The sequence below is a fragment of the Magnolia sinica genome, chromosome 4 (assembly GCF_029962835.1).
Source record: "Magnolia sinica isolate HGM2019 chromosome 4, MsV1, whole genome shotgun sequence".
Taxonomy (NCBI): domain Eukaryota; kingdom Viridiplantae; phylum Streptophyta; class Magnoliopsida; order Magnoliales; family Magnoliaceae; genus Magnolia; species Magnolia sinica.
In genome coordinates, this window is record NC_080576.1 from 39,593,817 (window position 1) to 39,620,715 (window position 26,899).

The 26,899-nt window shown below is 39.6% G+C and overlaps 1 protein-coding gene across 3 annotated transcripts in view; it reads right to left on the reverse strand.

Annotated features, from left to right (window-relative positions):
• Nucleotides 1-26,899, reverse strand: part of LOC131243047 (uncharacterized ATP-dependent helicase C29A10.10c-like) — a 147,053-nt gene that overhangs the window by 58,404 nt on the left and 61,750 nt on the right. For all 3 annotated transcript variants that reach the window (XM_058242108.1, XM_058242107.1, XM_058242109.1), the window contains exons 2-5: nt 5,236-5,771; nt 4,634-4,667; nt 3,226-4,413; nt 322-646 (exon numbers count right to left, since the gene is read on the reverse strand). In XM_058242108.1, the coding sequence (XP_058098091.1) occupies nt 322-646; nt 3,226-4,413; nt 4,634-4,667; nt 5,236-5,771 (2,083 nt within the window). The remainder of the gene's footprint in view (nt 1-321; nt 647-3,225; nt 4,414-4,633; nt 4,668-5,235; nt 5,772-26,899) is intronic.

Consider the following 26,899-nt stretch of genomic DNA (forward strand, 5'->3'; position numbering starts at 1 on the left):
ATATATGATTAGATGGAAGGTTGGATGGTTGGATGGAGAGATGGGATGGATAGGATGGTTGGACATGTTTCACATGACAAGTTGGCAACACATGCTTTTAGGCGCACATTAAATGGAAACTTATTATGTATGCATTTTTTTTGTAATTTTTAATTCCTAAATATATAAATATATGTATTTTAGCATCTTATGAAGTTTCATTAAAAAAATCCTATATTTTTCTCATGTTTCCCAGATTTTCAATTATCAGTGATATTGTCATTGATATCATATGGTTTCTGTTTCCATAGCAGTAAGGATACTTATAACAGTGGCACATACCTTTGAAAAGATTTCTCAATATGCACGAAACAGCAGCCACCTGTACCATATTCTTCCAGCTACCTCCTTTTTGGACCGTCTCCCTTCCATCGTCAATATTAATAAATGAATATGAACCATACATAGGTTGTGAAAGGTAATGCCGTTCGTGAATTTTATCCTTGACACTTGGATCATCCAAAATCTGGTTCCCATAAAAATTCGCATTAGGGAAAGCACTTATGGAAGGATGCATTCGGTACTGAACGTTGAGAAGGTGCTTCCAATGTCCCAATGAACTCAACCTCTCAAAGAAGCTTCTTCCAAAACCAGCTTCCTTAGAAACCTAAAAGAGTGTAAAATATTAAAATACAAAGAAAAATTATATCAGCAAACTATATGATACAACCATTATCAGATTTTCTTGGGTTGTTCAAATGGGGCCGACAGTTCGGTGATCAACAGGAATGTGGACTGTCTCTCATTCTCTCTCTCTACTCCTTAGCCGTCCAGTTTCTGAGAGATTAGATTTATGATAGCCCCGTTGAGGAGACTTTTTTGGTGTGGACCGTACACTATAGGGCTCATCAGGAAACGGATTGGCTACTCCCCCTGCCACCAGCCAATGGCTGGTGGTCCGTGCTCTGTGGGCACCACCATGATGTATGTGTTTCATCCATGCCGTCCATCTATTTTTCTAGATCATTTTATGGTAGGGGACCAAAAATTAAGTATATATCAATCTCAAGTGGGCCACATTACAAGCAACAGTGTTGAATGAACGTTGACCACTAAAAACTTTTTGGGAGCCATAAAAGTTTTGGATCAAGCTGATCTTTGTTTTTTCCCTTCATCTAGGTCTGTATGACCTAATTAACAGATTGGATGTCAAATAAACAGTACAATGGGCCTTAGGAGGATTTTAATGGTGGATATCCAATCACTATTGTTTTCATCTGGTGTTGTCCACCTGAGATTTATATCCCTCTCATTTTTAGGATAAAGCACTAAAATGATCTATAAAAATGGATGGATGGAGTACATACATCATAGTGGGGCCCACCGATCACCAGCCACTTATCCAATCCGTTTCCGGCTCATCAGATTGGAAGCAGATTGGCTGGTGTACCTCACACCAGCTATATAGCTGCTTTATTGGCGTCAGCAGGTTCTGTGGGTCAAATCGTGAGGTATGTATTATATCCAAACAATCCATCCATTTGGAGAGCTCGTCTTAAGGTTTGAGAAGAAAAATAAAATAGATCTAACCATCAAGTGGACCACACGGAAAAAAGCAGTGGGAGATTGAACGTATACCATTAAAATTGTTTTTGGGGTCACAGAAGTTTTCGGCAAATATGAATATTTTTTTTCCTCTTCATTCAGGTCTTTGTGACCTAATGAACAGATTGGATGGAAAATAAACATAATGGTGGGCCCTACGAATTTTTTAACGGATCGTTATCTCCATTGCTATTTGTGGTGTGGTCCAGATGATCTTTGGATATGATTCATTTTTTGGATAATTGTCTAAAATTATCTCTAAACATAGATGAACGGTGTAGATATAATAAATACATCACTATGGGGCCATGTAACTTTGATCTCCTTTGAACCGTTCGTACAACTCGGAGCTCGAGGAGCGTCCGTGCTCGTCTTTGCACGACACGTGCCTACAGCAGCTATATAGCTGGTGTGAGGTACACCAGCCGATCCGCTTCCCATCATCAGATCGAACGGATATCGAACGGGGATTGCTTCCTACCCCGGGCGCGGATTAGCTACTGAAAGGTTGAGCAGCGAGACTCGTTACTGAAGTGACGTCACCAAGTTCTGTGCCCCACCATGATATCTGTTTCATATCCACGCCGTCCATTCAATCTCAGAGATCATTTTTTGGAAAAGATCCAAAGAATGAGTTAAATCCAAAGCTCTAGTGGACCCCAGTATAGAAAAAAAAAAAGTAGGACAGTAACGCCCATCATTAAAAACTTCTAAAGGCCACGGAAGTTTTAGATTAAGATGATATTTGAGTTTTCCCTTCTTTTATATCTTTTTTATTTTTTGAATAAGTTGGATTTCAAATAAACATCATGGTGTGCCTTACTATAATTTCAACGGTGGTCCACTACAGATTTTTATCTGAGTCATTCTTTGTCTTATGCCCTAAAATAATATTTTTATCTGACTCAAACGGTGTAGATACAACAAATACATCATGGTGGAGTCCACAGATCCCAGTGACGTCACTTCAGTAGCTGAGCCTCGCTACTCAACCTGTCAGTGGATAATCCGCTCCCCCTACCGCCGCCCATCTCCAGCTGGGAACGGGCAGGGGCTTTGAGTGGCTACCGTGATATATTAGTTTTATCTGCACCGTTCATCCATTTTTCCGTATCATTTTAGGAATAAGACTAAAATTTAGGCAGATCTAAGACTCAACTGAACCACACCACATGAAATAGAGGTGATAATGATTCTCACCGTTGAAACTTTTCTATCCAGGGCCCACGGCAATGTTTATCTGCCATCCAACTTATTCATAAAGTTACATATAGACTTGGATGAAAGAGAAAACACAAATATCAGCTCCATCCAAAACTTCTGTGGCCCAAGAAGTTTTCAACAGTAAGAGTTTAATCCCACTACGTAGTCTACATCTATCTTGGATCTGCCACAGTTTTGAGCTTATGCTGTAAAATGATACGAAAAAATGGATGAACGGTATGGATAAGACCCATACATCACGGTGGCCACTCAAAGTTCCTGCCCGTTCCCAGCTTATGACAAGTGGGGTTAAGGACGCAATCCACATCCCATCAGATCAATGGTCCATTGGCTCACTTGTACAATCTGATCAGGACCCAATTAAACCCCACAATATGCAGTCCGCTGATAAGAGATAACAGAGAAGAAAATTCAAACCTTGCTTTTAACAAGTGCAGGCAATTGCCGCTCGTCGCCGACAAGAATAGCATGCTGTATACCCGGTAGTTGTAATGGTATCAACGACTCGCATTCTTTCAACTGAGCAGCTTCATCGATAACCACCAGCTCAAACGGTTCGATATTTGAAAGATGCAGTGCAGATGAACTAGAAGCCGTGCAAAAAATGAGGGTAGAACTTTCCAAGGAAAATTTTCGAATCAAATATTTTTTCCAAAATTCAGGGGACTGAAAATTTCCATTAAGATCTCTTGGATCTTGAATCAAATATTCTTTGAGAACTTGGGGAATCAGAAATTTTTGTTGAAGATCTGTTAGAATTTGAAGACACACGTTTTGGGCCTCCCATAATTTTTTTTCTCCTTCGGACTGCATAAATAGTTTCTTGAGCTCCTTGTCACTGACATTATTCGCACATAACAAGCTTTCAAGAGATTCAATCGACTTGAAAGCTGAAACCATCTTTTCAAAGTTATTTTTCGAAAGTGAAGATGATGGTAAGTGAGTACAAAAGCTTCTAATATGATTCTTCAGTGACTCTGCAATGGCACCAAATGCAACGCCACCAGATCGTCTCTTGACATACTCCTGAAATGTCAAGGCATCCGCACCCGTCTTAACCTTCTTTGCCTTTTTTTCCAAATAGATTCCATACTGAGGAACATAATCTTTGAGAAATTTTATCATTAACTCTAGCTTATCTCTCCAACCAAAAAAGCACTTCAAAAGCTCATCGATGCGGTGATTCAGAAAAATATCTTTGAGATCGTCAGTAATGTTCATCCGGTCCTCATTTCCCATTAAAAGTATGTCTCCCAATCGGCATAGGTCAGTAGGACATGACTCTCTCCACAACCTCAGGAGACGCGAGGCCACTTCTAAGACAGCAACATTTGTCGGTGCGCACATAACTATCCTGCATTTCAATGCTAGAAGTGCCAGTAGCATTGTACTGACTGTTTTTGTCTTTCCAGTCCCCGGTGGGCCCCAGATTAGTTGAATTGAATGCATATGCTTGCATTGCTTTGCTGCTATAGAACTTAATACAGCTCTGGTTTGTGACTCATTCAGATCGAATGAGCATAAACTGGATCGCATTTTTTGCAACAAAACTTCGTTCTTCTGCCCAAATTCTCCAGAAGAACAGTTTCTGCAACTTCCCCCAACCTGTGTAAAGAACAAAATACTGAAACAGGTTAATCGCACAAGTGAGGCTTCAGGGTAAAATGACAATGGAAAATGCCATGGTTAACCTTCTATTTTTCTTCTTCTTCAGAGAAAAAAAGTATTGATGGCTTAGTTATAGGATTTCGATAAATGGACCCGCCATGGATTGGAGATGCTCCAACCATACTTTAAAATTTTGAAAAAACAAAACTTGACTCACCTGAGTCGATTCGACCAAACCAGATTTCACCAAAACTTGAGAAAAACTCTCTGCTCATGAATCAGTCAAAATTCGAGAAAGCCATGGCTAGTACTTATATATATATATATATTGACAAAGCTCAGTTCGAGTTAAGATGACTAGACTATATTTATATTATATATATACTTTTAAATTATTAATAATATTGAAAAAACACATAAAAACTCATACGAGTTTTCAAGAAACTCACCTGAGTTTTTGAGTTGACTCAACCCAACTAGGCTGTTTCCGTGTTTTTAAACTGTGGCACCAAAAATGGTAGGTCATGATGCCACAATCATCGGAGTACAAATGACCAGTCAAGAAAAAAGAAAAAAGGACAATCATCCATATTAAATGGAAATTAATCAAAGATGAAAGGCATGAGATCTTCCAATCTAGGAGACTTTTGGGACATCACCCTTCCATGGTGACCTACATAAAATTCATCTCTATCAGTGTGTATCTAAAAGAAGAATAATAAAATCATTTCTTCTTTCAAAGAAAATGAGGTATGTTTGTTCAAGAGGATGGTCGACGTATCAAATGTATGAAAAAGCAAATATCAAGGGATGTGGCATACTGAAGAATTGGTGCACAATGCTTCCTTTATGACATTGGAATTTCTACAGGGTGCATTCAAGGCCATCCAGATACGATTGTTTGTCATAATATTGATCAAGAAAACAGCAAAAAGAGGTTTCTCCTTTCCTTCTGGCGCCACAACCTCCTTCGAAACTTTGGCTTGAACTTCAAATGGTGGTCTACTTTCAGCATCTTTATTCCCAGTAACTAAACCAAGAGTGTAGGATCTCCCACCACAGTTTAGATCAGCAAATGTTAAAGGTACCGCATTGCACAAAGCATAGATATCTCCTTTCTTTGGAACGGAAGTTTCTTTTCCTCCCTTACCCAAAACGTTTCTGAAAGGTTCCATGGAAATGCCATATACATCCTTACAACTAGATACCCCAACTGATTCTATTCTATAGACTGGTGCTTTAGAGAGAACCTCCATACTCGAACACAAGTCGGACCGTGTTTCCTCAATCAAAGGAAAAATGAACGATCCATAATACTGCTCTACGGATTGAAATTTATCTGGGATCTTTTCCACCTGCAAAAACAAATGGCTATCTAAAATTTCATATGAAAATAGAAAATGCAGAGAAGTCAATGGCGCTATTGATTCACCTCATACAGACCAATTCAAGATATTTCAACTTCAAGATGAGATGAAGAGAGATGACGAGAGATGAAGAGAGAAACATAGTCAAAGATGAATAATGATGTTTTGAAGTGCAAAATTTTGGTTCATTTCTCTAAATCTAGTTTGCATTTTGCTTGAGAATCATTAGCCTGCGTTTGGATGCACAAACAAATATTATCTCTAGCATTCAATTCAATGAAGAGAAAATCACCAGTTTAGTAATGTTGCTAGTAACTCCAAAACTGCAGTTGCTTTTCCTGTCGACTCCAATTTCCAAGTGGCAAAATATCTACACAAATGCCAACGAAATGGAAGTATGCTTATTTCCACTTCATTAGAGCAGCAATTGCAATTTGATTCGATAGTGTTGAGGGTCAAATACTGCATATTAGACTCTAGTTATTACCTGATTTTACGTACATGACATTGTTTAACATGCTATTTTAATCATGTTTTTATTACAAGGTGAATTTAAGAGCTTGGACTAAAAACGGTGCTAAAAGCATGGATTTAATGCTCAAGAATCACTCAGGTAAGGGACGAATCTTTGGGAATCGAGATCGAAGAATTCACACGTTAAAAATTCAAGAAAACTTAGTGATTGAGTAAAAGTGGCCTGAAAATTGTCCTGAATGCAAGATCATAGGGTTCCTACCATCCGTTTGGTTCAAAAATTTATATATAGCCTGAGGACCCTAAATTAACCATACATGTCGAAATTCAGCCCTTGGATCCCTATGAAAGTGGTCCAACGAACAGATCAGCCTATAAATCATCGATTTCGGGCCTATCTGATCTCTGGATATACCTCAATTTTGGTATCAACCCTTTAAATTAAATGAAAAAAGGTGTGGACGGAATGGATTCATCATGAACATCACAATGGACCCCATCTAGAGGTGTGTGAGCACAGTGCACAAGTGCACCTGCTGTGCACCATCACTACGGACGCTGTGATGATCAGTGGGTCATCCTCATCGTCCCAATGGACGATCTGAACTGTTCATTCAAATCCAGGGGTGGTCATGACCTTATCAATGGAGTCCTTTTGGTCCCATGCACGTGAACACACGCAGATCGCCGTCAAACGTGGGATGAACGACAGGAAAATTCGATCCTTCGGGCCACACCAAACTTGACCAAAACCAACCCTTTCCGACTGAAATCGCGCCAAGAATCCAATGGAAGGGGTGGATTGCTCTGAAAACATAACTATGAGGCCCAACGAACACGTCAGCGCAATCCCATGTGCATGGCCTGCGTCCGAGAAAATCAGATTTTTATGTTCGTTTAGCGATCAAGATCACGATTGGTTCGATGACCTGAACCGTCCAAATCACTTTCATAGGGCAAACGACCACCACCAAGGAGTCTGAACGAGTCAGATGGTCGAAACAGGTTGGCTATCCACATCAAAACGGGTCTAACTCAACTTGTTTGCGTTTTTCCTACACACGCAATCCAGCCACCGACTCCTCTTGTTACGCACCGACTCCCAGCTGGCCAACTCTCCTAATGCCTATAGAAGGAGAAGAGAGAGAGAGAGAGAGAGAGAGAGAGAGAGAGAGACCGTGGACGGCCGAGGAGTTTTTCTTCTCCTATTCTTCTTTAATTTCTTCTTTCCTTTAATGCTTTTTTCTGAGTTTTAAATCATCATGTCTATGATGAGGTAAACCTCTTAGCTAGGACTAAGAGGTAAAGCTTGTGGCGTGATTGGGTGTTTTTTATGACTTTGATTCATGTTTATTGAACTCTCCTTGTTTCTAGTTTGATTATATGGAATATTCATAGTTTTTAATGGTTTGTTGTGACTTGAATTACAATAAATCTGCGATAGCTTTTAGTATATTCAGTGCATGAGTTGAAGTTGTGATTGTAGGAACCCTGTTGTTCACCATTGTCTCATGGACATGGTTGGATGATGGAATCCTTCCCTATGTTCATAACTCTCTCAGATTGGATGTGGATTGGTTAAATTTTGTTGTTTGCTTGGTCTCATGGGCATGGTTTTATGATGGAACCAATTCTAATTCTCATACCTCTCATCTCTTGAAAACTGGATCAAAGGAAGTTTAGATTTGATTTTTAATAATATATCTTCCAACTGGATGAAGATGGGACTCTAAATCCAGTTGTGTTCGTGAATCATGCATAGATCCCCCTAATCTCTACAAGTGGGTCCTTCGCACCCTAGTTACCACCTTTAAATTTATAGTTTTTAATTTAATCATTCACCATTATTCTCTCATATTTACCTGATTTAGATTACATCTTCTTCTAGTTCTAGTTCTAGTTCTAGTTACTTTCAAAATACGTATATGGTTCAGTCCCTATGGATTTGATCTCGGTCTTACCAAGATTATTACTACATCGCGACCCTAAATATGGGGTTGTGAACAAGTTTTTGGCATCGTTGCCGAGGATTGATGGTTATATTTTTCTGAGATTAACTAGTTGTAACATCCTCGATTTTTACTATTTTGGATTTTCAAAAATTCTTGAATTTTTTTTAAAAAATTTAATTAACTTATAACATCACTTAATGATCATTAACACTCAATGATAGTTTATACAAGAGTGTACCAGTAAAGAACCGCACTAGTCCGATTAATCAGCCGTAGAAAGCCAATGAATCCGCTCAATCACTTGAACATCAGGTGTAGTGTAACGTCCCACCCAACCATAACAGTGTCCTGGGGCGTCCACGTAAGATTTGCCACAGGACTGTTCATTGAAGCCACTCATAGTGAGGTATCACAAATAAATTAGACCAAGATTAGCCCAATTGAATAGGCTAGACGGGCCTTGATGGAACCCGGTGCGGGCCTCCAAGTCAGATAGCCGTTTACACTTAATGACAGCCCGTGCGGGCTATACCGCGACACGGGAAGGTCAGAAAATTATAAAAATTCAAGGGAGCATAAATCTCACTGGGCTTGGGGACCATCGCGGACCACGAACCCAGTGGACACCCAGAAGTGGAATCTGGCACTTGCCAGATGCGCCCCACCAATGCCAAAATTGGAATCTGGCACGGGTAAATAAAATTGAGATGTAAGACATTTTAGCCGTCAGATTTCTTTATAATTTACGATGAGGGTCTAATGTATTTTTCTACACCCGCCCACAAAAATCTGGGTCCCGATCGTGGCACGGTGACTGTTGATCGCGAATCAGAACCGTGTGACCAAACCCCATATCTGATCATTTTCAAATTTTGCATGGCCCTTCATCAGGCCATGGAGCACCTATCCTATAAGTTTCATGGTCAGAGGGCCACCAGAACTGCCCCAGTTATCCAAACAAGCTCTAGACCACTCGTTGGTGGATCACTAGTTCCAAAACTATAGAATAATGTCCGTCTAACTGGGCCTGACGCCCATCGCAGGAATCAGACTGGGGTACTGTCCAGAACCGCTCAACTTGAGCCGAAGAACGAATGCATGAGAAATGCAAATACCCTAAAGGAAGGAGTTGGAACTTAAGTTAATTGGGTCATCCACTCTTATGCAAAGTTGAGGATTTCGGACCGTTGGTTTACGGCCAAACTTCACACATAGAGTGAGGATATTTCCCTGCTCATATCCGTATAGCCGCGGCCCCGATCGACCATCGGCGACCGTTGAACAGACTTCTCATCATATCTGTCGATCAGCGCATCCAAATGGTGGGCCGATCATATCCATACGTAGATCATCATTAGAGCTAACTATCCTACGGTGTATATTAACTTGTACACCCCATAGTGGGCCCTAGAACTTAGAAAGACCCTCTCATAGGTCTAGTATAGTAAAAACCCAACGCTTGGGGCCATTGTCACCAAATCTGGCATTATAAAAGGGCCTCATTTGGGGCACCCCTCTCTCATACGAATTTGCCCTAGGGAACAAAGAGAGAGAGGAGAGAAAAAGGAGAAGGAAGAGAGGAAGAAGAGAAAAGAGGAGAAAGAGAGAAGGAGTGAAGGAAGAAGGGAGAGAAAGGTGGGCCTAAGGGAGGTGAGATCTAGAAACCCCTCTTCCCTTTACTCAAGAAATCTCACATCCACAAATACAAGTGATTTTCATCCGATTGGGGAGGTAAGCACCCATCCTTTTTGTAATGTTTTGTGTTAAGCTAGGATTTGTATGAAATCCTAACATGTAAGTGCATTGTCTTAGGATTCCGGCCGATCAACATTGAGTTTGGCGTTCCTAGGTCATTTTTTCAAGCCTCCAACGATCCATAAGTGCGGACTATTATCCTTAGGTGGCCTAGCACCAATTATAGTTAGAGTTTAATGATTTTGTTTGCTTGGTATGTTGTATGGAAGAATCTAGAGGAACCTAGGAATGACATATTGTTGGAATTGTATGAATTGCATGTTTATTTTTCTTTGATGTTAATCTTGCCTCTCTCATAATCTAGTGTATGGATGATTACATGCTCATGTATGGTTGATTTCTTCTTCTCATATGTGTTGCTTCATCTTGTGTATGATTAATTGCTCTTGTACATATGATTTCTCAACATGGAGGAAGTGTTAACTTCCTCACTAACCCACACCACACACCTACACTTTATTCATGATATTAATAGTTACTTGTTAGAGAAATTTGAATTGTATGTTGAGCAACATGAGAACATGGTGTTGAATATGCTTGATGTTACATTGGTAGTTAACATGCTATGAGTCACTATTCCTACCCTTGGGTTGGTCAGGAACATGAGGAGAGGAAAGTGGTTCTGTTGGTAGGACCACCTTGAGGATAAACATATGGGTTTGGGCGAGTACGTGTGGGCGGCAGTAGTTAGGCTACATGGGTCGCTTGTACCCGATGTCGTTCCGCCACATACTTGCCTGGGCTCGTGCGGTTTAGTCCACTGGCTGACCCACCTGGTTGTTAACCTTATTTGCTCACATATGTATGGAAACTAGAACACCCTACCACCGTTGTAGCCCATCGATACCGGATGGAATATTGATCCACAGTCTCGTGAGCCGGGCATGGTGGAATGGGACAAGGTGTTCGAGCTGTCGGCCTACGCTGGGGTGACGCATCTCCTCGTAGTGACCGTGAGCGACCCCACATTCAGCACCCCCATGTGCTTGAAGTCGGGGATGGGAAAAATCCGACGGGGTCAAGGATCGCGGGTCTCCGCCTCACACATTAGGGGGTCTTGGCCTCGCAACTAGTTTAGGGCATTTGATACGTGGGGTGTATCAGATTTTCAAATCTGCTAGATGAATGGACTTAACTAAGAACCCGGTTAACATCATCATTGCATGACATTAGCTAGGTTGGCGACTCGGCAGTCGAGGTCGCACTGAGGGAGTGTTGGCATTGGCGATCGTTAAATGTTGTTGCACGAGGGAGCGTTGTGGTGAGGGCATACATCATATCATCCTGCAAGCATGCACATTAACAAGACTAGATAGATGTTTGTAAGTGCTATAGTTTATATCCCTGTAAGTTGTCAAATTTGTGGTGACAAAATCTCTGTTATGTTTTATATAACCTGCTTATGTGAAGCTCTCTCAAGGATCAACATTCATGACTTCATGAACAAACCAAGCTCACATCAAGCAAAGCTCTCAAGTACAAGACTCAGGATCTTGAATGAAAGAACTGATCACAAGACAAGACTCTTGAATGCAAGAACTGCTCACAAGACTCAAGCTGAAAAGAAAAAGAAAGTACAAGGCAAGACTCAAGCTGAACTCAAGACTCAAGTTGAAACTCAAGCCACTTTCATGATTGAGCTACTTCAAGGTTTAGTCTACATCAAGACTTCAAGGCTCATTCTTCATGGTCTCTTGTTTCAATGTCCATACTTCATGATTGAGGTTTGTTTGACCATAGGATGACCTTAGAAGTAGGTCATTTCGGATACATAAACCGAATGTTATTTTACATGTGATTGATCTGTTCTTCGACTAGTCTTAGACTAGTCCTAGACTTGCTTCAACCAAGACCAGACGTAAGTTTGTTACAAATTCCGGATAAAATCAGCCTTCGACTAGTCCACGAATCTGTTCGACCAGTCGTACGAACAGTGTATGACCAGTCGTAGGAGGGCTACGACTCGACCAGAGCTTATCCCGCCTAATCTTTCAAATATTTATTATGGCTTCGACTAGTCGAAGAGCACTCTAGACGAAGACCTAATCTTCTCACCTATAAATAGAGCACGAAAAAAATCATCGATTTAATTATAGTATTCAAGCCAATCTTCGCGAACTTCTGAGAGATAATTTTGTGCTCCATCCAAGCTAAGTGTGCTTATTTAATATCTTCTTTCCTTAGCTTTATTTTAATTGATTTTGTTTCGGCTATTTCAATCTGATTTGAAAAGAGGAATTGTTATTCCCTTTCTTTGGAATCAAAATCAATTAAGGCAAGACCTGTTTGGTTTAATTTAAAATCAATTAGATCTAGAACCATTGTAATCGAATTGAACTTGGACATTCAATCATCTACTTTGATTTGGTTCTACCGGGCTGTTACAACGAAGAAGATATTTAGGTATTTTACATATTGTAAATTCCTTTCTATTATTTTGGTTTCTTTCAAGATTTTCCAGAAAAATCTTGTTATTTGAGGAAAGCCAGGAAAACTCCGAAGTGGGGTTTTTTTAATTGTGTAAGCCCACATACAAAGACACAATTGTAAGGGTTTTGGGTGAACTGGGAAAACCTATTCGTTAGTAAACGCTAATATCCCCTGTGTGAGGATATAGCTGTTGGATAACAGTTGGTGAACACACAGGCGAACCACTATAAACCCTTGTGTTGTGATTGATTGTTTTACTCTTCTAATTTTTATTCTTTTTGTGGGATGTATGTATGGTGGTGAATGTTGTAATTATTTCAAGCTTTGTGAGAATGTTGTAATAGCTTAGAATGTACTTTCTGCTATTACTTTATAAGCTTGTTTTTCAATTTCAAAGTTGCCCTGCCATTTTTATGGTGTATGGCTGTCCCTAGAACAATACATCTTTAATTACAAGTTATTTCAATTCAGTTCATATTTGTTTTTGTATTCCTCTTCGATTTGAGACTTGATACAAAGACCTTTCTAGAAATAAGGTTGTCCTACCATAAACTCTGTTTTTGGTGTAAGGTTGTCCTTAGAATAACGTTTGTATCAACCTCTCAAGATCTGAATTTTGAGGTTGTTTTTCTTTCCTGCATTATTATTTAATTTGGCTATCATTTTCTTTATTATTCCGCTGTTATAAGTTTTTATTTGGCATTGTCCTATTCACCCCCCCTCTAGGACATATAGCTTGGCCTTTTCAATGTTTATGATTGATTGATTTTCATTAAATTCTTATTATAAGTGAAGCTTGTTACAACTTATGGCTAATAGCACCCACTGAGTTGATCACTCACTCCCACTCTGGGACGGTGTTTTAAAACACCAACCAGACCCGTTCATAGATGCAGGTGATTCAGACTTCGTGGAGCCTGGCGATGCGAGCCTTGAGGAGGAGGACAAGTTCTCTTCTTCCAGCTGATGAACGGACCCTCATCGGACCTGTAGATGGCACGCTGGATCGCTGCGCAGAGGGCTCAGCTTTATTCTTTTTTTGTCATATTATTCTTATGTGATTTTGTTGGGTGACACCATGTGCGACCCTTTATATTTTTCTTGGTCATGTATATGTGTGTATATATATATATGCTGGTTCTCTTTCATTTCAGTCGACAGGTGCGGTTGTGCTTCATGTTCTAGGAACTCCAGGCTGCGCATTGAAACCAGATTAAATGCATATTAAGGAAAATCGGTTATAAGTGACACCTGGGAACTCGGGAGTCGAGTATATGCGCGACCCCCGATTTTCAGGGTGTTACACTAGTTTTAGAATTAAGTTAAGATTAGGGTTTTTCTAGTTTTTAATTCTAGGTTTAGGTTTATCTATTTGATTTCTAGAAACTAACCTAACCTTCCTGTTTTGTAGGCTTCTGCGATAGACTTTCTAAATTGGTAATCTCGTTCTAATTTTTTTATTTTTTCTATTTTTACGATTAGGTTTTGTTTTTCTATTTTTAGAAATTTTCTAATTCTAGGATTTCTTTTATTTATTTATTTATTTTTTGAAACTAACTTACTTTCTGTTTTTAGGTTTAGAACTTTCCTAATCAATTTTTAGAAATTTTCTACTTTCAAATTTTAAAAGTTTTTCGTTTTTAGTTTACTTTCTATTTTAGGAACTTTCTAATTTTATACTTTCTATTTTTAGAAACTGACTTGTTTTGTTTTGTTTTATAGGTTTTTAACTTAGGAACTTCTAATTTGGTAACTTTTTTCCAACTCTTTTTTTTCTTTCTAGATTTCTATTTCCTTTCTTTCTTTTAGGTTTAGGTTTAGAATCTGAATTGAGGGTTGCGAGTATTTCATGCCCAAGTGGGTCTGTGACAACACTCGACGTCTCTTGACTGAAGGAGCATCGATTGAGGGGTTGACTATCCATCGCAAGACTAAACACCGCTCGATATCCCCAGAGTTAATTGAGGTTATGGCCGCAAATCAACTGACCAATCAACCAGAGGGACAACCTCAACCTCAGGCTGGGGAAGTCTAGGATGAGAATGAGGTGCATTAAGCACTCCCACCTCGTACCTTACGAGATTATTTACAACCGGCGGGGGTGAGCACACCCTTATGCATGGTTTTTCTAGAGAATACGGGACACATGGATATTAAGCCTGGGGTGATCCAACTCCTTTCAAAATTTTATAGGCTTGAGTCAGAAAATTCATATTTACACCTAAAAGAGTTTAATGAGATCATAGCCACACTATACTTTCCTAACGTGTCTGATGACGCGGTCAGGATGAAACTCTTTCCCTTTTCTTTAAAAGAGAAAGCTAAGACGTGGTTACATTCACTACGTCCTCAATCTATTGATAGATGGAATGCATGATAAGGGAGTTCATAAAGAAAATTTTCCCATACCATAAGATGAACACCCTTAGAAAGTCGATCATGATCTTCGCCCAAAGGGAAGATGAAACATTCTTCCAATGTTTGGAGTAGTTCAAGGATCTTGTCAGTTCATGCCCACAACATGGTTTTAAAACGTGGCGCATTACGAACTTTTTCTATGATGGACTGACATCTCCCATGTGCCAATTAGTCGAGACAATGTATACTAGGGAATTCATGAATAAAGGTGTCGATGAAGTGTGAGATTACTTTGATAAGCTTGCTGAAAACACACAATCATGAGACATCTCTCCAAAACCGAACACCATGTCTAGGCCCACTCAATTCAAGGAAAGGGGTGGAATGTATCTTATGAAAGAGGATGATGATATCAGTGCTACCAAAAAACTCAAGACCATGAATTAAAGAAGGATAAGGCTAAGGAAACTATGTGCGGTATTTGTGCTTACAACATTCACACAACTGAAAATTGTCCAACAATACCTGCCTTTCAAGAGGTGTTGAATGAGCAATCCAATGCCGTGAACAATTACCAAAGACCTACCTCCAATACATTTAATCCTAGTTGGAGAAATCATCCAAACTTCAGTTGGAGGAATGGACAAACTGCTACCTCTCAAGGTTTCTTCAATCAAATTCCACATCAAGAGAAACCTCAAGAGCATTCAGTTCTAAAATATTTTCAAAAGCAAGAGCTTTTCAATCAGGGTATGCTATAAGCTTTTCAAGACCTTACAAAGGCCATACAAGGACTTGAAGCTAAAAATACGAATGGGAATTAGGGAAGCCTTCCAGCTAGCTCAACCTCTTCCCAATCCAAAACCCAATATGAAGTTAGCTACCCAAGCTCTTCAAATCAGATGGAGAAAGCTAAATCTATCACCACTCTTAGTAGTGGGAAGATCATTGACAAAACTATTCCGGTTAAGGCTAAAAAGCCTAAGGACCCAGAAGTGGACAAAGATGATGGATCTAGCCATGCTCCACAAGAATTAAAACTGGAACCTCAAGGGAAGCTGGTTGCTCCATTTCCCCAACGGTTGGTTGCACCAAAACTTCTTTCTAACTCTCAGGATATTTTAGAGGTGTTGAAACAAGTGAAGGTCAATATTCCTCTACTGGACGCCGTAAAACAAATACCTTCATATGCCAAAATTCTAAAAGACTTGTGTATGACCAAAAAATCGTAAAATATTCAAAAGAAAATCTTCTTAACTAAGAAAGTGAGTGTCATCCTAAAGCAAAATGTGCCACAGAAATTCAAAGATCCTGGTATCCCAAGTATCACTTGTGTAATTGGGAATTACCGCATTGACCACGCACTTCTTGACTTAGGAGCGAGCGTAAATTTGATTCATTACTCTGTGTACAAACAATTAGGTTTGGGTGAATTAAAACCCACCTTAACCACATTACAATTCACTGATCACATTGTTCGTGTACCAAGACGGATAATTGAGGATGTGTTGGTCCAGGTTGATAGATTCTACTACCCTGTAGATGTTATCGTCCTGGATACTTGTAACGACCTTGGGATTTTTGTGCTTATCTTTCCTTAAGTAGTTGTTTCGGGGTAATTAGCGCTTTACTCGATTGCTTGTGAAATTCGCATCAATCACTTTAAATTGATCCTCCGATTCTCGTCATTCTGGGTCGCCCATTCCGATTGATCTACTTCAACCTCACAATCAATTTCGGGTCGATCAGCTCGGATTGCAATGATTGAAATTGAGTCGTGCGCTTGCGCGATCATTCTAACCGTTGATTCGACCCAATTTCACCCTCTCGATCAGATGGTTGGCCTGCATGTCTTTGGACTCGATCGAGAATATGACAGATCCATAGAGCTTAAGTCCGTTTCGTGGTTATGGCCCACCAAGTGCTTCGATCGAGAAAGGCTTATTTGGTTATAACTTTACCTTCAATCATTTTAAGGCCTATATATAGGCTCTCATTTCCATACGAATTTTCTCTAACCCTAGTTAAGAAAGAGAGAGAGTTAGAGGATGGTGACGATTTCCACGACATTTACATGATTGACTTGACAATTCTGAATTCCTTTGGGGTAAGTTAACTTAACCCTCCCGTGTTAGAGCTTAGACTAGAATCTCATTTCTATCCTTATTTTAGAGTCTATCACCTCGGCGGTTCTTTCTTCGCTTACGGTGCGGACTTTAAGTGTATACGTTATGGTTTTACGTCATGACTTGTATACTAAGTGTATTTATAAAGTACCGTATACGTATAAAATATGCACTTGTGTTTGCAATGATTATTTGTCATGTATGTATTTAGATGATGACAAGATTAGGGAGATGCGTGTCATGCTTGATACAAGAGTAACTTATTACACTAATTGTGGGCGTTGTGACCTTATCCTCTGACCCTCTAGAGACGTGCCTGACCCACTCTCATGATTTTGATGATGACAGGATTAGGGAGATGCGTGTCATGCTTGATACTGCACTAGTACTTAAAGTTAATCGGTGGAGGCCACAATTTGAAGAATTGCCCCAAACTGATGTAGTGCCTCTACCATCTAGCCTTAAGGCACCGAAGCTTGACCAACAACCTTTGCCCTCTGATTTCAAATATGTCTATTTAGGTCAATATGAGACATACCCGGTGGTGATTTCTTCCACCTTGAGCAAGAATAGGAGAGTATGCTCATATCTTCTCTCATTGAACATAAGGGACCCCTTGGACGATTGCAGACCCTAAGAGAATTGACCCTTCGATTTATCTTGAGGATAATGCGAAGACCTCTCGATAATCACAACGTAGACTAAATTCAAACATGAAGGAAGTGGTTAAAGCCGAGATTCTTAAGTTGTTGGATGTGGGTATCATATACCCAATATCCAATAGTCAATGGGTGAGTCCAACTCAGGTGGTTCCTAAGAAGTCTGAAATCACCATCGTAGCCAATGCCAATAATGAACTCGTGCCAACTAGAGTTACTACTGGTTAGAGAATATGCATTAACTACAGGAAGTTGAATACCGTCACGAGGAAGGACCACTTTCCTTTGGCCTTCATCGATCAAATTTTAGAAAGGCTAGCTGGTCATTCATATTACTGTTTCCTTGACGGATATTCGGGCTACAACTAGATAGATATAGCTCTTGAAGATCAGGAAAAGACCACGTTTACGTGTTCCTATGACACCTTTGCTTACCGAAGGATGCCATTCGAACTATGTAATGCCCCTGCCACTTTCAGCAATGCATGATAGTATTTTTTCTGACATGATGGGGCAATATCTAGAGGTCTTCATGGACGATTTCTTTGTCTTCGGTCTATCTTTCAGCAATTACTTAAAGAATCTTAAATGTGTACTGAAAAGATGTGAAGAAAAGAATTTGATACTCAATTGGAAAAAGTGTCATTTCATGGTTCATAAGGGAATTGTCCTTGGACATATCATCTTGTCCAAAGGAATCGAGGAAGATAAGGCAAAAATTGATCTTATCTCTAACCTATCTCCACCCAAGAACATATGAGACGTGCGATCATTCTTATGACACGCCGGGTTTTACAGACAATTCATAAAGGACTTTAATCTCATCTCTTGTCCTTTATGTAATCTACTTCAAAAGGATGCACTATACGAGTAGACTAAGCCATGCCAGAAACTTTCACTAAGCTTAAAGGCATGTTGACCACTGCACCTATAATCCAGCCACCCGACTGGAGCCTTCCTTTTGAACTTATGTGTGACGCATCTGATTATGCTCTTAGGGAGGTTTTAGGCCAGATAAAAGAAAAGAAGCCCTACATTATTTATTACGCAAGTAAGACTTTAAATCCTGTCCAAGTGAACTACTCAATTACAGAAAAGGAACTTTTAGTCGTAGTGTTCGCTATGGACAAATTTAGGTCTTACTTGATCGGATCCAAGATCATTATTTACACGGATCATGCGACGCTCAAGTATCTTCTTGCTAAGAACGATGTTAAGCCCCGCCTGATAAGATGGATCCTTCTATTCTAGGAATTTGATTTAGAAATTAAAGATAAAAAGGGAGTAGAGTATGTAGTGGCTGACCATCTTTCCCACCTTAATTGCTCTGATTCCCTTGAGACAACACATATTAATGACATGTTCCCTGACAAATAATTGTTCAGAGTCTCCCATTCACCTTGGTTCACTAATATTGCTAATTATCTTGCCACAGGTTTCATACCGACACATTGGATTGCGCAAGATAAAAAGAAATTTTTCACCAAGGTACATAACTTTTTCTAAGACGATCCATATGTTTAAATATTGCCCAAACCAAATCGTAAGGAGATGTGTGCCAGACGATGATCATCAGAGTGTCATCTTTTTCTGTCACTCACAAGCTTGTGGTGGTCACTTTTTTGCTAAAAAGACCACGACCAAGATTCTGCAATGTGGCTTTTACTGGCCCACTATGTTCAGGGACACTCATGAGTTTTGCAAGGCTTGTGAGCATTGTCAGAAATTAAGAGCATTGTCCCATCAAAATTTGATGCCCTTGAACCTTATTCTTATTATAGAAGCATTTGATTGCTGGGGCATCGATTTCATGGGACCATTCCTCCAATCTTTTGGAAATCTATACATTTTGCTTGCTATAAACTATGTCACTAAATGGGTTGAAGCGATTTCGTGCCGGAACAATGACCATCGCACGATCATTAAATTCTTAAAAGAAAACATCCTTTCTCGGTTCGGAACGCCTCAAGCCATCATTAGTGATGAGGGTCACACTTTTGTAATAGACCATTTGAGAGTTTAATGAAGAAATATGGTATCTCTCATAAGGTAAGCACCCCATACCACCCACAGACAAGTGGGCAAGCTGAGATTTTCAATAAGGAGATTAAACATATCTTAGAAAAGACGGTTAACCCTAACCATAAGGATTGGTCAATTCGATTGACCGATGCTTTATGGGCTTACCGTACCAATTTTAAAACCCCTATTGGAATGTCTCCCTTTAAACTTGTTTATGGGAAGACTTGTCACTTGCCTGTGGAGTTAGAACATAGAGCCTATTGGGAGATCAAAAATCTAAATTTCAATTTGGACAATACTGGCTCGCTGCACAAACTTCAGTTGAATGAACTCAAAGAAATCCAGAACGATGCATACGAGAACTCAAGAATTTATAAGGACATGATGAAGGCGTTTCATGACCAACATATTCATTGAAAATCATTCATGCTTAGTCAGAAAGTCCTTTTGTATGATTCTCGGTTATATCTCTTTTCGGGTAAGCTCTGACCTCATTGGATCGGCCCTTTCACTATTATCAATGTTTATCCTCGTGGAGCCGTCGAGATTCAGAATCCAGACAATGGCAATGAGTTTAAAGTAAATAGACATCGATTAAAGCCATTAGTTGAGAAATTTGATTCAAAGGACATGTTCATGCCTCTAAATGATCCTGTTTACCAGGATTGATCTCCTAGTCTGATGGAGGTATAGGTAGGTTTATTGCTTTCATAAGACTAGGGTAGTTTGTTTTTTGTCATTCTGTTAGTCGGATTTATGTCGTTAGGTTGGTTTGCTTCCCAGTTGTTTTAGGATAGTTTGCTTTTGGTAGATTAACTCTCGTGTTGAGCCGCCTTCATGTTGAAATTTCTTTAAGAAACAACCGCTTAACTCCGTCATCTGGTACTATCTTTCCATCACTTCTCCTTTACCTTCGTGTCTTTCGTGCATTGCATGTGTATATCTTTTACATTGAAGACAATGTAGATTTTAGGTTAGGGATGGGAGATTAGGTTACCTAATTAGTGTTTTCTCAGTCTTGAGCAAGAATTGTGAAAATTGAATAAAGAATTTTTTTTGAAAATTCTTGTGAATTCGAAGCGATTTGACGGCTATCTTGATTTTAGAAGTATAAGATACGTAATGTTGGTAATTTATAACTCTTGGATTCAGCTATCTTTAGATTTCACAGTTAAGTTTGAATTGTTAATCCATTATTAGAAGTTTTAAACATTAATTGAGTCATGATTCCACATGTCACACCTGGCTTACACGTTAAAGCTTCAATATTGAATTGTTAACCTGGTAGTCACTAAACATGGAAAGAGCCAACTTGGGGAATTTGTGCATCATGTTCAAAGAAAAAAATAGTACATAGCTAAAAAAAATGGTTATCTTCAGAAAGGGTTGGGCGAATGGTCTTCACCATAGGTTTGCTCCCTATAGGTGAGGGTTTGATTCCCCTCCTTGGCTTTACCTTTAAAAGGTTGACATAACGTGAAAGCCATTAAAAGAAAAAATCAAAAGCTGAAAGAATAAAAAGGTTGAACTATAAGGTAAGTTTTAATTTAGGTTATGGTTATCCTGAATGCTCTTGTGATTATCAATGTTATCATGAAAATAAAGAATTGAGTCTTTGATTGTGACAGGTCGAGATTACACTTTACACCCATGGAACTCGATGTTTAAGATTGTTCTAATCAATGGATTAATACTTTGAACTTGACTATGAAGTTTACTGTACGCTTGAGCCTAGGAGACAATAATGCCCACCATTCATGAATCTTGGATTTCTATTGACTGGATTGTTCTTCAAAAATCACTCGGTTTTATAGGAATTGTCCTGTAATTCTTAAATTATTTTTCGCATACTTTGCTCGGGACTAGCAAAATGCTGGTTGGGGATTGTGTTGACGGTCAAATATTACATATTAGAACCTAGTTATTACCTAATTTTATGAACATGATACTGTTTAACGGTCTATTTTAATCATGTTTATGCTGCAAGGTGAATTTAGGAGCATGGATTGAAAAATGGTGCTAAATGCATGGATTTAACACTCAAAAATGACCAAGGCAAGGTACGGACCCCAGAGGACCGAGATCGAAGAATTTACACGCCACAGAGCCGAGAAAATCACATGATCAATGATGAAAAGGCCTGAAAATCATCCAGATTTCAGATCACAGGGTTCCAACTATCCGTTTGGCTAGAAACTTTATATCTAGCCTGAGGACCCCAAATTAACCGTACATGTTAAATTTCAGTCATTGGATACTTGTGGAAGTGGCCCAGCGGACAAATCAGCGCATAAAACTTTGATCTGACGCCCACCTGATATCTGGATATACTTCGATTTTAGTCTTAACCCTTAAATGAGGTGATAAAATGGATGGACGGAGCGGATTTCCCACACACATCACGAGTGGACCCCACTGGCCATGGCTGTGCACAGTTCACAAGTGCACTCAAGGTGCATTGGACTGGGAGGCCAGTCAAACGGGCATTGACCGATCTCCTTCTCTTTCACACATCCAGCGTCCAATGAGAGACGCTGATCGGGATGAGTTTTGATGGTGGGCCCCACCCATAATCTAAGGGACGATTTGGACCGTCTATTGCGTCTCTGGGGTAGGCATGACCCTCGCCATGGTGGACTTTTGGTCCCTTGGGTCCGTACACTCGTGGATCGCCAGAAAATGCAGGATGAATGGCGAGTTAATTTGATATAATGGACCACACCAAAACTCGACCAAAACCACTTCTTCCGATTGAAAATTCGCCAGGAATCCAATGAACGGGGTGGATTTCACCAAAAACATCACTATAGGGCCCAATGAACACGTCAGCGCAAGAATTTTCTCAAGAAACGCATGTCCGATTTTTTCAGACATTTCGGGGAGTTGCAGGCCACTATTTATGGTCGGGTGGGTGATCCAAACTGTTCAGAACCTTCATAGGGGGGTTTTTACCCCAACTATGGAGCCAAAATAGGCTTCTTGGCCGTCCACCGTCCGAAAATCCACTCCAAACACAAGCTGATTTGCATTTTTATTGCGTACGCACATTGCTGTGTAAAGGCTATGTTCCAACACCGACTCTAGCTTCTCCACCACCCTCCCTTGCTTATAAAAGGAGAGAAGAGAGAGAGTTTAAGGCATCTTTGGGACGTGTGAAGAGAGAGAGAGAGAGAGAGAGAGAGAGAGAGAGAACGACATCACAAGAAGAGTTTTTCCTTCTGTTTTTCCTTTTTATTTTCTTTTAGTCTTGATGTTTTTCTTCCCTAGCTTGATCATGTCTATGACGAGCTAAACCTCTTAGCTAGGGCTAAGAAGTGAAGCTTGTAGTGAGATGAGAGACTTTTCTTTATGCCTTTGATTTAAGTTTAAGTTGAACTGATTTTTTTTTCTAGTTTGATTATAAAGAATGCCTTTAGTTTTTAATGGTTGGTTGTGACTTAAATTACAATGGATCTACGATAGCTTTAGGTATTTTCTATGCATGTGTAGTGGTTATGATCGTAGGAACCTTGTTGTTCACCATCGTCTCATGGGCATGGATGGATGATGGAATCCTTCCTAACGTTCATACCTCTCTCAGATTAGTTGTGGATTAGTTAAATTTTGTTGTTTACTTTGTCTCATGGGCATAGTTTTGTGATGGAATCCACTTTAATTTTTATACCTCTCATCGCTTGAAAACTGAATCAAAGGAAGTTTCGATTTGATTTTTATGGTTATATCCTTCGACTGTATGAAGATAGGACTCTAAGTCTAGTTGTGTTCTTGAATCAAGCATAGATCTCCCCTGATCTCTACAAGTGGATCCTTGGCACCCTAGTTTTCCACCTTTGAATTTCATAAGTTTTAGTTAATTAAATTCACAATTATTCCCTTAATTTTTCCTGGTTTAGATTACATCTTCGTCTAGTTCTACTTCTAGTTATTTTCAGATTATGTACATGGTTCAGTCCCTGTGGATTCAACCTCGGTCTTACCGAGATTAGTACTACATCACAACCCTATACTTGGGGTGTGAATAGCCTACTGGGCGATCAAAAATATGAACTTCAATCTGGACAATGATGGCTCAAACTTCAATTGAATGAACTCAAAGAAATCCAGAATCATGTGTACGAGAACTCAAGAATTTACAAGGACAGGATGAAAGCGTTTCATGACCAACACATTCTGCGAAAATCATTCACGTCAAGTCAGAAAGTCCTTTTGTATAATTCTCAGTTATATCTCTTTTCGGGTAAGCTTCGATCTTGTTAGATCGGCCCTTTCACTGTTACCAATGTTTATCCTTATGGGCCTATCGAGATTCGAAATCCAGACAATGACAATGAATTTAAAGTGAATGGACATCGATTAAAGCCATTTATCGAGAAATTTGTTTCAGATGACATGTCCATACCTCTGACGGACCCTGTATACCAGGATTGATCTCCTAGTCTGACGGAGGTATAGGTACGTTTACTATTTTCATAAGACTAGGGTAGTTTACTTTTTGTCATTCTAGGATAGTCAGTTTTATGTTGTTATGATAGTTTTCTTTCTAGTTGCTCTAGGATAGTTTGCTTTTTGTTGGTTTCCCTCTTGTGCTGGCCCACTTTCATGCTGAGATCTCTTTGGAAAAAGCCGTTCAATTTCCTCATCAGGTATTATCTTTCCATCACTTCTCATTTACTTTCGTTGTCTCATGTGCATTGCATGCGTATATCTTTTACATTGAGGACAATGTAGATTTTAGGTTGGGGATGGGAGATTATGTTACCTAATCAGTATTTTCGAGGTCTTGAGCGAAAATTGTGAAAAAAAAAAAATAATTTCTGGAAATTCTTATAAAGTCAAAGTGATTTTGAAGGCTATCCTTGATTTAAAAAGTATAAGATATGTAACGTTGGTGAATTATGACTCTTGGACTCAGTACCTGTTAGATTTCACAGTTAAGTTTGAATTATTAATCCATGATTAGAAGTTTTTAACATTGATTGAGTCATGATTTCCCATGTCACATCTATCTTACACATGAAGGTTTCTGTTCGATATTGAATTATTAACTTGGTAATCACTAAGCATGGAAGGAACCAACCTGGGAAAGTTGTCCATCATGTTCATTCAAGAGAGAGAGAAATAGAGAGAGAGAGAGAGAGAATACCGAGCTAAAAAATAGTTGTGTTCGAAAATAGCAACCTATTAAAGATCTTCAAAAAGGTTGACACAGTGTAAAGCCACCGATGGAAAAATCAAAAGATGGAAAAATAAAAAGACTGAACTGTAAGGCAAGTTTCGGTTTATGTTGGTTATCCAGGAATGCTCTGTTTGATTATCAATGTTATCATGAAAATTGACGATTGGACTCTTAATGATGATAAGCCGAGGTTACACTATACACCCATGGAACTCAATGCTTAGAATTGTTTTAATCGATGGATTAATACTTTGAACTTGACTATGAAGTTTACTGTGTACTTGAATCCAAGAGAAAGTAATGTCCAACATTCATGAATCTTAGAATTCTAGTATCTGGATTGTTTTTCAAAAATCACTCGAGTTTATAGAATCTGTCCCGTAATTCTTAAAATATTTTTCGCATACTTTGCTCGGGACTAGCAAAATGCTGGTTGGGGATTGTGTTGAGGGTCAAATATTGCATATTAGACCCCAGTTATTACCTGATTTTACATACATGACCGTGTTTAACGTGCTATTTTAAGCATGTTTTTGTTGCAAGGTGAATTTAAGAGCTTGGACTGAAAAGGGGTGCTAAAAGCATGGATTTGATGCTCAAGAATCACCAAGGCAAGGGACGGATCTTAGGGGACCAAGATCGAAGAATTCTCATGCCAAAATTTTGAGAAAACTCAGTGATTGAAGTAAAAGAGGCCTGAAAATCATTCAGAATGCAAGATCACAGGGTTCCCACCATCCATTTGGATTGAAACTTTATATTAGCCCTAAGGACCCTAAATTAATCCTACACGTTGAAATTTAGCTCTTGGATCCCTGTGGAAGTGGCCCAACGGACAGATCAACCCATAAATCATTGATTTGGGGCCCACCTGATCTCTGGATATGCCTCAATTTCAGTCTCAACCCCTTAAATTAAATAATAAAAGGGATGGACAGAACAAATTCATCATAAACATCACAATAGACCCCACCTTGAGGGGTGTGTGCACAGTGCACAAGTGCACCTGTTGTGCATCGTAACTACAAAGACACTCAAACCGTCTTGGACCCGACGCCTGCTCGCACAACGTCCGCAAGGAATGGACGCTGTGATGATCAGTGGGCCATCCGCATTGTCCCAATGGATGATCTGAACCGTTCATTCGCTCCAAGGGTGGCCACCATCCTATCAATGGTCAATGGAGTCGTTTTGGTCCCATGCACGTGTACATACGCAGATCGCCGTCAAACATAGGATGAACGGTGAGAAGATTCGATCCTTTGGGCTCACCAAACTAGACCAAAACCATCGTGCCAGGAATCCAATGGATGGGGTGGATTTCTTCGAAAACATCACTGTGGGGCCCACTGAACACGTCAGCGCAATCTTGTGCGCATGGCCTGCGTCCGAGAAAACTGGATTTTTATGGTCATTCGGCGATCAAGATCACGACCGGTTCAATGATCTGAACCGTCCAAATCACTTCCATAGGGCAAATGACCACCACCAAGGAGTCTGAATGAGTCAGATGGCCGAAACAGGTTGGCTATCCACGCCAAAACGGGTCCAACGCAACTTGTTTGCATTTTTCCTACGCATGCAATCCAGCCACCAACTCCTCTTGTTACACACCGACTCCCAACCGACCGACTCTCCTAATGCCTATAAAAGGAGAAGAAAGAGAGAGAGAGAGAGAGAGAGAGAGAGAGACCGTGGATGGCCTTGGAGTTTTTCTTCTCCTTTTCTTATTTAATTTCTTCTTTTCTTTAATGTTTTTCTGAGTTTTAGATCATCATGTCTATGATGAGCTAAACCTCTTAGCTAGGGCTAAGAGGTGACGCTTGTAGCGTGATGAGGTGTTTTCTATGACTTTGATTCATGTTTATTGAACTCTCCTTACTTCTAGTTTGATTATATGGAATATTCATAGTTTTTAATGGTTTGTTGTGACTTAAATTACAATAGATTTGCGATAGCTTTGAGTATATTCCGTGCATGGGTTGAAGTTGTGATTATAGGAACCCTGTTGTTCACCATCGTCTCATAGACATGGTTGGATGATGGAATCCTTCCCTATGATCATAACTCTCTCAGATTGGATGTGGATTGGTTAAATTCTATTGTTTGCTTTATCTCATGGGCATGGTTTTGTGATGGAATCAATTCTAATTCTCATACCTCT